The 17,081-nt window shown below is 37.5% G+C and overlaps 1 protein-coding gene across 1 annotated transcript in view; it reads left to right on the forward strand.

Moving 5' to 3' along the window:
* Positions 1-17,081, forward strand: part of ATP8B1 (ATPase phospholipid transporting 8B1) — a 90,262-nt gene that overhangs the window by 56,048 nt on the left and 17,133 nt on the right. The window contains exons 7-17 of the mRNA XM_060761319.2: positions 1,737-1,809; positions 1,909-1,979; positions 4,415-4,497; positions 5,771-5,929; positions 6,202-6,290; positions 7,891-8,081; positions 11,543-11,751; positions 12,132-12,175; positions 12,818-12,974; positions 13,390-13,578; positions 14,822-14,934. Coding sequence (XP_060617302.2) covers positions 1,737-1,809; positions 1,909-1,979; positions 4,415-4,497; positions 5,771-5,929; positions 6,202-6,290; positions 7,891-8,081; positions 11,543-11,751; positions 12,132-12,175; positions 12,818-12,974; positions 13,390-13,578; positions 14,822-14,934 — 1,378 coding nt within the window. The remainder of the gene's footprint in view (positions 1-1,736; positions 1,810-1,908; positions 1,980-4,414; positions 4,498-5,770; positions 5,930-6,201; positions 6,291-7,890; positions 8,082-11,542; positions 11,752-12,131; positions 12,176-12,817; positions 12,975-13,389; positions 13,579-14,821; positions 14,935-17,081) is intronic.

Below are 17,081 nucleotides of genomic sequence, written 5' to 3' on the forward strand. Positions count from 1 at the left end.
GGATGTAATTCAGGGTTCTCATTTCTGCAGGCTTTAGTGTATTTAGATGTTTCACAGGAACATATTAAGATCTTTTCTCATTATTTACTTGGTGGGTGGAGAGCTATTCACAACTGCCCAACAAGTAAACTCAAGGCCTCGGTGTGTGTTGTGCAAATCATTGCACACCTCTGGGATCCAGAGTATTAGTTCTAGTATATATTTACTCTGCACTCAGTGTGTAGGATCTTGTCCTCTGAAATTACCATATAGATTGTCTATTTGTCTTACATGCTAATTTGTTTTGCATTTAAAAAAGTGTAGTTAGTATTTATAATAGTCTCCACAGAGGTTCAATAGGATCTCTATCTTTGCAAGGCTCACGAACCCTACAAAGGTGGAAAAACCACAAAGAATAAAACTGGGTTTTTTTTTTACCTGAATTAACACCTCTTTAGGGATATCCAGGACTTTTAACCTAACTTCATGGTCAACCAGTGGTTGAATACAGAGTCATAATGGAGAACATGCAAATGCCTAGAAGAGTGTCTTCTCCATAAACCTCAAGATCCTCTAGCTGAGGAGAGTCTCTCCCTCCATGTCCAAATTTCTGGGGGAAAGGCAGCCATGTAAAGCTCCACTGCACCTTGATCTAGCAACCAGTGAAAGACAGTCCTTTGGGTTGTTATAGGTTTTTTGGGCTGTATGGCCATGTTCTAGAAGCATCTCTCCTGACGCTTTGCCTTCATCTATTGTAGGTATCCTCAGAGGTTGACCTCACAACCTCTGAGGATGCCTGCCATAGATGCAGGTGAAATGTTGGGAGAGAATGCTTCTAGAACATGGCCATACAGCCCAAAAAATCTACAACAACCCAGTGATTCCAGCCATGAAAGCCTTCAACAATACACAGAACTTCCTTTCATTCCATCTTCCATTGATTTGGCCTTTGAAGGACTGAACAGTAGCCAGCACCTGCTTGATTTAATCCCTTTCACTACTGCAATTCCTTTCCTCTTAAGTGTAATGTCTTATTTATTTATAGTAAGTAAACAGAACTACATGTGTACAAGTTCAGAACATCATAGAAAGCCTTTTGGGAGTTCCACCTGTGGATCAGGATAAGGGCTGAAGAACCCGCTGTCCCTTCACAAACTGCTGGAAATTGCTTTATGTGTCATTCATATTCCTAGTTTGAGGATGCACAAGGGGAAACCCAGCAGTTCTCTTCCATCAGTAATAGAACTTGATTTCCTAAGATTTTTTTGTAGCTGTGATGTAATATGTTCAAATAAGTATCTCTATCAAACAACTTTAATTCTGTTGTTGAAGGCTTTCATGGCTGGAATCACTGGGTTGTTGTAGGTTTTTCGGGCTGTATGGCCGTGTTCTAGAAGCATTCTCTCCTGACGTTTCACCTGCATCTATGGCAGACATCCTCAGAGGAACCTCACAACCTCTGAGGATGCTTGCCACAGATGCAGGCAAAACGTCAGGAGAGAATGCTTCTAGAACATGGCCATATAGCCCAAAAAAACCTACAACAACCCAACTCTCATTCTGGTATCTATACAACATGTTTTAAAAAGTTTTTGTATAGAACAATAACATGGTTGTCTGAATGTAGTGGCTTGATATTGTCCGTAAGCATTTAACAAGCTTTTAGAAACATATATTTTCTCAGACCATTCAGCTTTTAAAAAATGCTGGTTGGTTCCTTTTTTGATATCCACTATCATGCTGGTTTTTCTTTTCAGATTCATTAATGCAAAATGGAAAGACATTAAAGTTGGAGATGTTATTCGTCTGGGGAAAAATGCCTTTGTCCCAGTAAGTTAAATGATATGCTTTAAAAAATTGCACTGAAATACTAGTTTTCATTTTGTGTGTGTATTGAATTCTTATCCTCTTTTTATTTTATTTTATCAGGCTGATATTCTGCTGCTGTCCAGTTCAGAACCTAATAGCCTTTGTTATGTAGAGACTGCCGAATTAGATGGGTAAGCCTTTCCTCATTTCCCTAAAATGCAAAAAATGGGTTAAATCATCCAAATTTCATGTTTTGTGCCATTTGAAATCCACCGAACATTAATCAATGGGTGTTTTATTGATCAAAACTCCATGCATTTCAAACTATATAGATTTCTCAAGACATTCTTCTCATAACTTATTTGGGAACACATTTCAGGAGTTACTGGGACAGAAACTTTCAAACTATATACTGGACAAACAAAAGGATTTTGAAGAAGACCTTTGGAATATATACAGACTGACACACATTAAAATTTGTGGCAATCAAACTCTGGTCATTTCAGGACTCGGAGATGTGTCTCCAGTTTCTTCTGTGGAATCAGAAAAGCAAGAGTGTGTCCACCCTTGAATAATCAAGTTAAACCTGCAAATATAGAGAGTAGATTGTTCAGTTATGTAACATGAACATTTTAACAGTTCTTAAGAGTTGTAACATGTGTTCTCTCATTTTGCACACATTTTTAAAGCCAAGCAGTAATGTTTGATAGAATTATAAGTGTTGCTTTTATTGAGGATGACAACTGCATCCTATGAGCAGGGCTGGTACCTATAATGTCCTCTGTTTGAATTTTTGTTATTATTATAGACAAGATATCCTGAATCCCCACAATTATTTGCCTTATTTTCTCAATATTTAAATTACCGTATATACTTGAGAATAACTGACCCGAATATTAGCCAAAGCATATAATTTTACCACAAAAAACTGGGAAAACGTGTTGACTCAAGTATAAGCCGAGGGTGGGAAATGCAGCAGCTAATGGTAAATTTCAAGACAAAAATAGATACCAATAAATTACATTAATTGAGGCATCAGTAGGTTAAATAGTTTTGAATATTTACATAAAACTGTAATTTAAGATAAGACTTTCCAACTCTGATTAAACCATTAGTCTAACCTTCTTCAATGTAAAAGTACTTCTGTATCCTTCAATAATAATAAAGAGAGTAAAATAATAAAAATAAGAAAAATAATAATAGAATAAAATAATACATAATAAAACATAATAATAACACTAATAATAGAAATAAATGGAACAATAATAATCAAGTAAAATAATAAATGTAAAAATAATAAATGTAATAAAATAATAATAATAATAGAGTGAAATAATAAATATAATAATAAAAATAGAGTAAAATAATACATGTAATATAGTAAAATAATATATGTAATAATAATAGAATAAAATAACAATAATTAATAGAGTAAAATAATAAATGTAATAATAGCAATAACAAATAGATTAAAATAATAAATGTAATAGAATAATGTAAATGTAATAATAATACATATATTAAAATAATAAATGTAACAACAACAAGAACAGAGTAAATAATAAATAACTTTGACTCGAGTATAAGCCAAGGGGGGCTTTTTCAGTCTTAAAAAAGGGCTGAAAAATTTGGCTTATACTCGAGTATATATGGTACAAATTTTTTTACAATAAAAACACACATAAACAAAAACAGCAATAGTTCCCTCTGATATATATTGATAAAATTATTGTCATTCTTCTGTGTATGTGTTCAATGATCATTAGCTTTAACATTGATGGTAGCAGAGAAAAAGTGATAAAGGATAACAGTAGCCATTTTTCTGGTCATGATTATATATATATATATATAGAGAGAGAGAGAGAGAGAGAGAGAGAGAGAGAGAGACGTACACACACACACATACATATACACAAACAAGCAACATTTTATTATGGTTCAAAGACCCTTATTGCTCCATAAGTATACAAAATATGCAAGGTTAATAAGGATATATATATATATATATATATATATATATATATATGCATGGTGGTGATCAGTGAATTAAAAAGATGGCCGTTTTCATATGTAAACTACTTCTATATAGCTTCCTGCAAGCCAAGTTTAATCCAGTCTATAAGCAACAAGTTCATTAGGAAAGTCTGCCTGGTTATTACTCATTTTATCTCAACATGCTGTGTCTTATTGCATTCTTCCTCTGAAGCTTATTACATTCATACCTCATTCCCAGAAGGAAGGAATCTTGCGTTATGAAATCTTGCTCGTACTTACTGAGAACTTTTTGTTTGACATTTTAGATCTCTTCTCTTTAGATGACAGGGATTATTGTCATTGTTGTTTGTCACTGATGTGTATTGTGACTTAGTTTTTGTATCTGAAAAGCAGACAATAGTTTCTAAAGAGCAAGAAGGACTTAACAAAAGTGCTAATCTGGGCAAGCCGAGATTTCTCTTGAGAATTGCTTTGATGAAAAACATTGAGGCTATGCCCCATGCAACTGTCTTAGGTCAAAACCTAACAATTCAATGTTAATAATATATTTTAAAAGATGTTCTTCTTAAAGAACTGGAAGAGTCAACTGAATATCAAGCATAACATTCCCTGCATTTTGTCCTACTTTTAGTGAAACCAACTTAAAGTTCAAAATGTCACTGGAAGTGACAGACAGATTTCTTCAAGAAGAAAGTGCCTTGGCAGCCTTTGATGGTTTGTAAAAAAATCCTTTTATTTTTATTCTGTACATAAATGTGTGAACATATAGAGCTGGCTTCTACAAAGTCATATATCATTGTTCCATCTAGTTCAGTGTTGTCTGCTCAGGCAATATTTATTTAATGTATTGTTGAAGGCTTTCATGGCTGGATTCACTGGGTTGTTGTAGGTTTTTCGGGCTATATGGGCATGTTCTAGAAGCATTCTCTCCTGATGTTTCACCTGCATCTATGGCAAGCATCCTCAGAGGCTGTGAGGTCTGACCAGCTGTTAGGTATTGTGAGAGCTGAAGTCCAAAACGCCCAGAGGGAAGGCCAAGGTTTGCCCATACCTGGTTTAGATACTGGGCCAACCACATACTTTTGGGAAGCCAAACAGTAGAACACAAGTTCTGCAGGAAAGAAATCCCATTGTTAGAGAACATTTTAGTGAAATGATTTGTGGTTTTCCCTGCTTTGGAAACTATCCAGACTTCTGAGTGCAATCCATTCAAATAAAAACATACTGATTCACTCTTTCCACTTAATGTGTGCATCCTAATTCTATTGTTGGAATAGAATCATTGGGTTGTTGTGTGTTTTCTGGGCTGTATGGCCATGTTCCTGATGCATTCTCTCCTTACATTTCGCCCACATCTATGGTAGGCATCCTCAAAGGTCTGCTGGAAACTAGGAAAATGGGGATTATATATCTGTGGAATGTTCTTGGTGGGAGAAAGAACGCTTGTCTGTTTGAGGTGGGTGTGAATGTAGCAAAGGATTCCCCCAAGCAGTAAAAAGCCAACCTTGAAAACTGCTAGGCCATTAAATGCTAATCAAGGTGGCCAATTGCTACCTCAAACAGACAAAAGTTCTTTCTCCCACCCTGGACATGCCACAGATATGTAAACCCCATTTTCCTAGTTTCCAACAGACCTCACAACCTCTGAGGATGCCTGCCATAGATGCAAGCGAAACATCAGAAGAGAATGCTTCTGGAACATGGCAATGCAGCCCAGAAAACACACAACAACCCATCCTAATTCTGTCAATGAACTTTTCTTCAGACTGTTTTTATTATATATGTGTGTGTGTGTGTGTCTCAAATGGTCCTATGTTACTATGAAGAATTGAATCATTGAGTTTCTTCTTTTCTGCAATTAGTAATTGTTCTGCATTCTTAAGTTTAGCATTTTAAATAGAAAGCTTTGCCATGAAGCTAGTTTCAGTTCAGTTTTGTAACCCATGTTTTTCTTTCCTCCCCTTGTGACTCTAAAATATCACATCAGGCTTAGTTGAATGTGAAGAACCCAACAACCGACTGGATAAGTTCACAGGGACGTTGATATGGAAAGGAAGGAGCTATGGACTGGATGCTGACAAAATCTTGTTACGTGGCTGTAAAATCCGGAACACAGATGTGTGTCATGGACTTGTCATATTTGCAGGTACCTGTGTAATGAATGAATTATTGCCGATAGCTGCTTCTTAGGCAACAGGAGGTTGCATTAGATAAGATTTCCAGTGTAATAAATCTATGCTACATTGTCAAATGTATACTGCATATTGCTAAAAAGTAACAGTATATATATATATATATATATATATATATATATATATATAGATGTGTTCAATTTCTAAGAAAACTTATTTAGAGCTTTCTTAACAAGATGTTTAAAAATGTGCACACATTAACACTGTGATTTTCATGTAATTTTAGGAGCAGACACAAAAATAATGAAAAACAGCGGAAAAACACGTTTTAAAAGGACTAAAATTGACTCCCTTATGAATTATATGGTTTATACAGTAAGCTGTTCCAGTTTATTTACTTTTCCTTTTTTAAGATGCTGTAATGTTTGTTAGTTTACACTTCTGTATGATTTACTGTTCTTTGACCATGTTTGAATTCTCCGTTGTTCATATCAAAGCTCAGACTTTGCGGTGTTAACTCTTGTTTGTTTCCTTATTGAAGTCAGTGAAGATTTGTATGGCTGGATAGCTATGATATAGGCCAAGAAATGTGCTGTGCTGTTATTTTCCTTTCAGCATTTCTCATATTTGCATAGAGTTAATTTATTTAGTAGAGCAGCAGCTCATCTCTGGATCCCCTGGTTGTGCGGTGGGTTAAACTGCTGAGCTGATGAACTTGCTGACCAAAAGGTTGGTGGCTCAACTTGGGGGTGGGGTGAGCTCCCACTGTTAACCCTAGCTTCTGCCAACCTAGAAGTTTGAAAACATGCAAATGTGAGTAGATCAATAGGTACCGCTTCTGCAGGAAGGTAACAATGCTCCATGCAGTAATGTTGGCCATATGACCTTGGAGGTGTCTATAGATAATGCAGGCTCTTCGGCTTAGAAATGGAGATGAGCACCACCACCACTAGACTTAATGTCAGGGGAAAACCTTTACCTTTACCTTTTAGCTTGTCTCTTCAGCAAGAAGAACTGCTGGAGAAATGTAATACATCTTTGGTTAGCCAAAGAACCTACCTCCACAAAATAAAAACAGCAAAAACACTTAATGCTAATTAATTATAACAGGTAATATCTACCAGTAGGCATGTCTGAGAAACAGTGACCTGTAATAGATATTGTGTCCACTTCCTCTTTCATCATAGGGCATAGGAATCCCTCTTATACTATTGGTTCTGGGTCTTATTGGTTTCAGATGGGGTCTTTCTGGAAAATCCAGGAGTTCCATTTGCCATCTTGACCACCCTGGATTCTTTTTGTAAAATGTAAATAGTTCCCCTCATTAAGGTAAAATAAGGAGCCGCAGTGGTGCAATGGGTTAAACCCTTGTGCCAGCTGAACTGCTGATCGGAAGGTTGACAGTTTGAATCCACCAGATGGGGTGAGCTCCTGTCTGTCAGCTCCAGCTTCCCATGTGGGGACCTGAGAGAAGCATCCTACAGCCTGTTAAGGGCTGAAAAATGCGGTATAAAAATGAAGCAAATAAATAAATAAATAAATAAAAACATCCATGCGTCCCTTGGGCAGTATCTCTGCAAAGGGCCAGTTCTCTCACACCAGGAGCAACTTGCAGTTTCTCAAGTTGTGTCTGACATGATAAAAAATTAAGGTAAAATGAATACTTTTGACTGGTTGATCATATAAGGACACCATACAGATGGTAGATCTAAAAAAATATTTTGGGTTGCATTTGTTGTCTGTAGAATTCAAGCTCTTCTAAACTGTTCCTTTTTGGATTCACGGCAGTAGAAGAAGGAGGAAGTGGGAACATGTTTGTTTTGTGTATTTGTTTTTGTCTATGATTTAAGTAGTGAGTGATTCCCTTTTATATTCTTTTTCCCCCAAGAAGTTGGTCATTTGAGGGGATTAATTGAGGAAACAACAAATGTCTGCAAATTTGTAAAGTTTTGTTGTGTTGTGTTTTACAACCCAGATCTTCGTTTTGCTCATCTTGTCTTCTGCTGGCTTGGCTATTGGACACACATACTGGGAACAGCAGATTGGCAATGCCTCTTGGTATCTCTATGATGGAAAAGATTATACACCCTCATACCGTGGCTTCCTTAACTTTTGGGGCTACATCATTGTCCTCAACACCATGGTTCCCATATCCCTCTATGTGAGGTAACTGACACCGTATATTTTTGAATTTATACAGTTGTATTGCACGTAATATGAATAAAATATGTTAAGCGGTTATCATAGAAAATGCCAAAAAAAACATGTAAACACATTTTTAAAATAACTGGAAATAGTAAGATAGGGAAACATGTATAAAGGGCGTGTTTTTCAAATTCATGTAAAATATTCCAGAATGCGGAGAACATTTCTTGGAAGGTTACTTGCATAACATTACCTGGGAACACTTCACCGGATTTCCATTAGGAAGAAGTGGTTTGGGAAAACTCGGAAAGGCTAGGGTTTGAATCTCTATTCAGTCACAGGAACCTACTGGATGATTTTGGTTAGTTTCAGTCCAGTAATATGCCCAGCATTTAAGACTAAAAGTAAAAAAAGATTGTAACCAAAGTTATTATGAAGCCAATTTATCACATTATAGATAAATTTCTAATTTGACAGTGAGGGGTAACTATTAGTTCTATTGCTGGTGAGTCAGGTGTGTCGATCCTTTCTTTAAGCTTATTTATTGTTTCTTTATATGAAGAGAATTGCCTTTGCATAAATGGTGAAAAATTGGGGTTGCTGTGAGTTTTCCGGGCTGTATGGCCATTTTTCAGAAGCATTCTTTTCTAGTGGGTTGTCAAAGGCTTTCATGGCCAGAATCACTGGGTTGCTGTGAGTTTTCTGGGCTGTATGGCCATGTTCCAGAAGCATTATCTCCTGACATTTCACCCACATCTATGGCAAGCATCTTCAGAGGTTGAGGGGTCTGTTGGAAAGTAAGAAAGTGAGGTTTATATATCTGTGGAATGTCTAGGGTGGGGGAAAAAACTTGTCTGCTAGAAGTACGTGTGAATGTTGCAAGCCTTCTCTGAATAAATCCTGCCATAAAAATTCTATCATTGGGTCACTATAACTTGGAGTTGACCAAAGGTACATAACACAAGTTTTCTTGGGTTGAGGAATGGTCAAAAAGACCTCTCTTGAAGATGGTGGCTCAGTATCTTGTCCAAATTTATTTATAACTTTGCATGGCCTCATTAAACTGATTCAGTAGGCAGTGTGTAACTTCTTATAGAATCATAGAATCAAAGAGTTGGAAGAGACCTCATGGGCCATCCAGTCCAACCCCCTGCCAAGAAGCAGGAAAATTGCATTCAAAGCACCCCCGACAAATGGCCATTCAGTCTCTGTTTAAAAGCCTCCAGAGAAGGAGTCTCCATCACACTCCAGGGCAGAGAGTTTCACTGCTGAACGGCTCTCACAGTCAGGAAGTTCTTCCTAATATTCAGATGGAATCTCCTTTCTTGTAGTTTGAAGCCATTGTTCCATGTCCTAGTCTCCAGTGCAGCAGAAAACGAGCTTGCTCCCTCCTCCCTATGACTTCCTCTCACATATCATGTCTCCTCTCAGCATTCTCTTCTTCAGGCCAAACATGCCCAGCTCTTTAAGCCGTTCCTCATAGGGCTTGTTCTTCAGATCCTTGATCATTTGAGTTGCTCTCCTCTGGACACATTCCAGTTTATCAACATCTCCCTTCAATTGTGGAGCCCAGAATTGGACACATTCTTCCAGGTGTGGTCTAACCAAGGCAGAATAGAGGGGTAACATGACTTCCCTGGATCTAGACACTAGGCTCCTATTGATGCAGGCCAAAATTCCATTGGCTTTTTTGTATAAACAATGAAGTTCTTGTAAATGGTTTGGGACTGATAAAGTTCGCTTCCACCAGGTTTTCTTCATATTTAGTTTCTCTACAGACCATGAATTTAACTATAGAATAATTTTCTCTTCAGTGTAGAATATAAAAACTCTTTCCCCTGCTAATAATTGTGGTACTTTTAAGGTTTTTTTAACAAGCAGTTCTTGTCAAATAGGTCTATTTAGTGATATTTGAATCTGTCAGACTTGTCTGTACAAGAAAATGACAATGGTATGCAATGAAATGCCTTAAATATTACTGTGCTTCTCAGGTCTGCATTTAAATGCAAATGCTTAGGAAAAGGTTGTCGAATGTGCCCTGTTCTTTAAGGACAACCGTGTTAAAGAAACAGTTTCAGGATATATAATTGTTTTCTCTCTCCTTGCATTCTCTCTTGCTGTGTCAAGATAATTTGCAAATCTTAATCATGATTAGTTACTTTTCAGACTGTCCACTATTGTTTTAGCTGTTTGGAAATAGCTGTGGCAAACTTATTTCTACTTGATCCAGTTTCCTCTGGATGCGGAAGGGAAAAAGGAAGACTGTCATTTTGTTGTCATCCCCTCACACACCTCTGTCCCTGCCTACTGTTTTAAAATTAAGTGTAAGAGAAATACAATTAGAGTCAGTGTAGCATTAGCACTCAATTATGACTTTGGAGACCAGGAATTGGATCCCCACTCAGCCATGGACATCTAGTGAATGACAAATTACAGTACACTCTTTTGGCCTCAGAGAAAGGCAAAGGCAAATCCCTTTTGAACAAATCTTGTCAAGAAAGTTCTGTGATTGGTTTCTCTTGTGTGTATGCGCCTTCAAGTCAACTATTGACTTATTGATGGAGTCCTCAGAGATGGTTGTGTCAATGCTTCCTCTGAAATATAGCCTATAATAATGGTTATTCATTTGGTTGTCTCCCATTCAAGTACTACATTGGACTGACCCTGATGTTGGTTATTACTCTTATGTTTTTATATTTTGTCTGATGTTTTATTGGTTGTGTTTTACTTGTACTTCTGGGCTTGTCCCTTGTAAGCCGCCCTGGGTTCCCTTGGGGAGATGGTTGGTGAGGTATAAAAATAAATTTGTAGTTATAGTTGTAGTAGTAGTAGTAGTAGTAGTAGTTATTATAGCTTCAAAGATCAGACAGTTCTGTTGTTTATAGGGTATTTAGGCCCCAGACTCACTTTAGGATAGCCATAGGCTAAGAGCCTGAAGGCACACCACAACAACAATAACTAACCTAAATTACAAGTTATAAATGCCCTTCATCAGATAATGTAATGTAAATGTTTGTTTTAATTAGTTGTGAATTAGTCTGCTGAAATACCCCAAAGGCACAAGATTCCATCTGATATGAAAGCTAAGCAAGGTCAACTCTGGTTAGAACTTGAATGGGAGACTGCCAATGAACATCAGGTGCTGTAGGCTCTATTTCAGTGGAGGGGATTGGCAGAACCACCTCTAAGGAGTCTTGCCTAAGAAAATGCTATGAAATTAATGGTGTTGCAATAAGTTGACAGATGACATTTTTATTCTTCTGAAATGATTTGTATCAATATATCAATTATACATATAGGAAACCAAAACTGATTACTTGGGATCTTTTTACCTTGTAGTTCCATATAACGTACTGTTCTTGACAAGCCCTCTGGATTCAGAAATTCAGAATTTGCCTGGCATGCCACTGAACTGTTAGATATTTTGTTTCTGCGTGTTTCAGATTTCAAAATGATGATAAACATTGTTATCTCTTACTCAGTGTTGAGGTGATCCGTTTAGGACAAAGCTACTTTATCAACTGGGATTTGCAGATGTATTATCCACCAAAAGACACACCTGCTAAAGCAAGAACCACCACTTTGAATGAACAGCTTGGACAGATCCACTATATCTTCTCAGACAAGACAGGCACACTGACCCAGAATGTCATGACATTCAAAAAATGTTTCATCAGTGGAGAAACATATGGTAAGTCATAGCTTTGCTGACGTTTTCCAGAGACAAACTGTTCACATGTTTTTAATAACATACAAAATAAGTTATTCCTATGCTTTCTATAATAATAATCATCATCATCATCATCATCACGACCCTGTGTAAGCCACATATTCGCGGTCCCAGAAAGCCCTGTGATGGCTTTGCATTAAGATCACCATAAGTTGGAAACAACTTGAAGGCACAAAGCGACAACAATATAACTGGGTATCAAATGATGTAAGCAGACAAGATACAGATGTGGCTTCTGTCCCTGTCTGACTTTTGTTGGAAACAGAAGCTGGACTCATGGTGTGATCCAGTAAGCCAGTTCTTCTGTCACACTTGATACTATTTTTGTTTTTATTTTCCAGGAGACTACAGAGATAAAACAGGGGAAATACAGCATCGTCCTGTGGTAAGCAATTACAAAAAAGTATACTTGAAAGAGGCAGAGTTCTAGAAGATGTTAGTCTCCTCCAAATCCTAAACCTTTCCTTCATCAATTCCAAAAAACAATCACTTTACCAGCGAGTCAATCTGTGATATGAGTTTCCATAAGTGGCATGGGAAGCTGGAATTTGTGAAACATTTGGGGAGCAGAATAAGGACACATAGTCCTAAGCATAGGAGTTATTTTTATTGATATCCAATAATATAAAGTGCTTTTACAGCAGAATTGGAGAACTGGTTCACCTTCAAATGCAACTACCACCATCACCCTGATGCAGACTCCATGATTGGGCATGATGGAAGTTGTAGCCCAACAATCTTTAGATAATTACATCTTAACTTACCCATAGAGATTCAAGAGATCCATATCATATTTACTTGACTAGGAATGATTTACTTTCTCTGTGGGGAATATACTGAGTAAGACCAAGACCAAATTTGGAGTTGTATGTCAGAGCTAGGGCTATACCGTCTTTGTCAAAGTGAATGTGCCCCAGCTTATTAGACAAAAGGCAAAATTTCATATGTCCCATTGTATTGGTTCTAGTTGTACATTACCAACAAGAAGAGCCTTAAGTTGACACTCTCACATTCTTTCTGTATTTAGCAAGTTGATTTCAGCTGGAATATGTATGCTGATGGAAAGTTGACATTTCATGATCAGTATCTAATTGAGAAGATTAAGTTGGGGAAGGAACCTGAAATTCGGCAGTTCTTCTTCCTGCTTGCACTTTGTCACACTGTGATGGTGGACAATACTGATGGTACGTAGTTTGTTTCTTCTGATTGAATCCATGAGAAGTCCCTATCAAATACATGTTGTGACAAGCCAGGATACCCGAGATACTTGTGCATTTTCATAGGAATGCATGTACTTCAACATATTAGGAATTATGTTCAGACTGGAGAATCTTTGCAGATGTTCCCTTTATTTGGAAAATGTGGAAGAATCTTCTCATAAACATACTAACATAGTATGGAATTTGGAATTGGTCTGTTGTCCCTGTGTTTGCTGGCAAATATGTGTTCTAAGCACTTGGTTTAGAAATGCTTTTTTCTCCATTGCTATTTAGAGCATCCTTCTATCCTCAGTATCACAATTCCCCCTCCTATAAACTCTGGTTTGCTTTTGATTATTATACTTTGTGTTTTTGTTTTGTTTTGTTTTTTCAAATCCAGGTGAGCTCAACTATCAGGCTGCTTCACCTGATGAAGGGGCATTGGTAACTGCTGCCAGAAACTTTGGTTTTGTATTTCTTTCACGGACACAAAATACTATTACAATAAGTGAAATGGGAACTGTAAAAACATATGATGTTCTTGCCATTCTGGACTTCAACAGTGACAGAAAACGGATGTCAGTTATCAGTAAGTCAAACAATTGTTTTTGATTGTTTAACAGTGTTTGTTTCGAGAAGAGATACATTCACCATATGTTTTCTCCTTTTTAAAAATCAGCTTCGTCTTAAAGGTGCATTAGGAGAAAAATAGTTTACATTGTTCCAGTGTAATAAGTAGCAAGAGCAATGGATTAAACCTTTGTGCCGGCTGAACTGCTGACCTAAAAGTCGGTGGTTCGAATCCATGAGATGGGGTGAGCTCCTGTCTGTCAGCCCCAGCTTCCCATGCAGGGACATGAGAAAAGCCTCCCATGGGATGATAACACAACTGGGCATCCACTGGGCAACGCCCCTGCAGATGGCCAATTCTCTCACATCAGAAGCAACTTACAGTTATCTCAAGTCACTTCTGACATGATAAAAACACTGTAATAAGTACTGGCAGCTTCTAAATCTGTGGAACTGGGAATCAGCTCTGTGTTTTAGTCCATGGGTTGAATTTGGGTTGAATTTGGGGGATCTTTCTCCCCCAAATAATTTCAGCATCTTGGATGGCTTCTTCAAAGTTTAGAGTAATAACTGAAGCAGATTCACCCTTCTGGTTGACATGTGAATCACCAACTATTGTTGGTTAAAGCATATCAGTCAGTAGTGTAAGCAATATATATTTATTTAATTTATATGCCACCTTCCTCCCAGAGTGGGACTGATTAACACAGATGTCCTCCTTATTAGTGTTTTTTTTTTTTTTTGTAATGCTTGTTGAGCACTTATAAAGTACATATTTGTCCATTCTGGGAAACCTGCAGATCTAATAGTCAATGTGTTAATTTAGTCCAAAAATGTTTAGATTTTAATATTTTATTATTGTTTAGTTGCTGTTTTCCAGGAGCAAGTGTGTTTGTGTGAGAGAAAGCAAATTGTGTTTGTTTTTTATATTTTTCTCATTATGCCTTATGTCATCTAAATGGTTGATATTGAAATATAATCCGTCCTTATTTTAGGGGCACAGGACCTAGTAAAAAAACACTACTTTTCTACATTTTTCGACATGACTCTATGGTCAACTCCTACTGGGTACTAACTAAAGAATCACAATGGAGGAGCTAGAAATTCCTAGAGAGAACCTTTTCATCAAATCTGTGAATAATCAAAACTGCAAAAGCCAAACCTGAAAATGGGGAGAGTCAACTGTAGTTCATAAAAATAAAAGTGTATGTATTTCTAAGGTTCATATTTTAAATATTCCTTATTGTGTCTTATTTTTATAGCAAGAGAACCGAATGGAGCAATCAGGCTGTATTGTAAAGGGGCTGATACAGTGATTTATGAACGCCTACATCGGAATGATCCCCAAAAGCAGACTACAGAGCGTGCACTGGATGTAAGTAGACTCTTGGGGCTGAGGATCTCATGCAGTGTTTGCCAGTATGGATGTGGTAGCACTAAAGCAGCCATCTCCATCTTGGTGCCCTCCAGGTGTGTTGGATAAATCCCAAATCAGATTGTAGTTTTATTGGGGGATGGTGGATGTTGTGGTGCCATGTTTCAGTAGGGCTGGATAGTCTGCTCTAGAGTTTGCTTTAGCACATTGTGTGTAACCTTCTTCTCCTTCTTGGCATGCTGTGAGATAGACGGATGGGTGAATGGGTGGGTGGGTGGATGGCTAGATAGATAGATAGATAGATAGATAGATAGATAGATAGATAGATAATGCTCCATTTGGGGGATAGAAATGACTTTGGGAACACATTTGCTTTTTAAAGTGGGGTATATATAATAAGAGAGAACATGTGTTGTATTTTTAAAATTTATTTGTTGTGTAAGAAGTGAATTGAGAATACAGTTATAATGTATAGAAAAACCACAAACAAAGTTAAAAGCTTATTATTCTAATTTTCCTTTGACCATAAGCTGCCTCTGATGTTGCTGTAAGAAGGTCCTCCATTGTGCACGTGGCAAGGATCATACTGCATTGTAGCAGATGGTCTGTGGTTTGCTCTTCTCCACACTCACATGTTGTGGACTCCACTTTGAATCCTCATTTTTTAAGGTTGCTCCGCATCGCATGGTGCCAGAGCACATTCTTTTCAGTGCCTTCCAAGTTGCCCAGTCTTCTGTGTGCCCAAGAAGGAGTCTCTCATCTAGTATCAGCTGCTGATTGAAGTTCTGGGTTTTAATCTGCCACTTTTGGACTCTTGCTTGCTGAGGTATTCCTGCGAGTATCTCTACAGATCTTACGAAGCTATTTCTTGATTTAGAGCAGAGGTCCCCAAACCAAGACCTAGGGGCCAGTTACGACCCTCCAAGGTCATTTACCCAGCCCTCACTCAGGGTCAACCTAAGTCTGAAATTACTTGAAAGCACACAACGACAACAACAACAACCATCCAATCTCATCAGCCAAAAGCAGGCCCACACTTCCCATTGAAATATTAAATATTTTATATTTGTTAAAATTGTTCTTCATTTACATTATTGTATTGTTTTAAAGTGGGATTTTTTGCACTACAAAATAAGATATGTGCAGTGTGCATAGAAATTCATTCATGTTTTTTTTTTTTTTCAAATTATAATCCGGCCCTCCAACAGTTTGAGGGACTGTGACCTGGCCCTCTGTTTAAAAGTTTTGAGGACCCGGATTTAGAGCATTGGCTTGCTGGCTGATATAAGGACAGAGAATGGGCCAGAGATATCAATGCTTTGGTCCTTTCACTACAGGGTGATACTTCCTGACACATGTCAGCTGTTGCAACAAGTGTGGTGCACTGGTTTTAGTATTGTAATAGGATGCTAGAAGACCATGGTTCAAATTCCTTCTCTTTTACCCTTCTGTGTTTAATATTGTACTTTCTATTGATTAAATCTCTCCAAGAAAATTCCAGAAGGCACAGAACAACAAGAACAATTCATAACAAAAAATAAAATAAACCTCTTACTTACTTTTGGATGCGTACGAAGCCATTTACAACAAATAACATGCTAAAGTCCATGTTTGTCAGTTATTAGGGTATAACGTCTCCAGGCTTACAAATTTTGTCTTTGGACATTAGAACTCAGTTGGTTGCCTTTGGACATAAAATCATAGAGATGGAAGGGGCTTTCTAGGCCAGAGAGATCGACCAGCTTGACTTATTGACTGGAGTAGTCCAAGTAGATGGCTTTTCTGAGACTCTGTAGTGATGGAGTGTTTACAGCCTTTATATGTAATTGGTTCCATTTGTCAAACTGCTCTTGCTGCCAATGGAAATCTACCTGTGACTCTTATAAGGAGCTGAAATCCTTTCCTCTGAGAGAGCAGAGAAACAAGTCTTTGCCCTCTTCCATATGTCATTTCTTCACACATTTGAATAGTGTTGTTCTCTTTCCCTTTAGTCTTTTCTTCTCCGAGATAAACATGCTCATATTGGCATTTTAATATACTCTTCTGTGCCTTCAAGTTGTTTCTGATGTATGGAGGTTCTAAGACAAACAAATCACAACTCTTGGCAAGAGTTGTTCATAAAATGCTTGCCATTGCCTTCCTCCAAG

Source organism: Anolis sagrei, chromosome 2, assembly GCF_037176765.1.
Source record: "Anolis sagrei isolate rAnoSag1 chromosome 2, rAnoSag1.mat, whole genome shotgun sequence".
NCBI lineage: Eukaryota > Metazoa > Chordata > Lepidosauria > Squamata > Dactyloidae > Anolis > Anolis sagrei.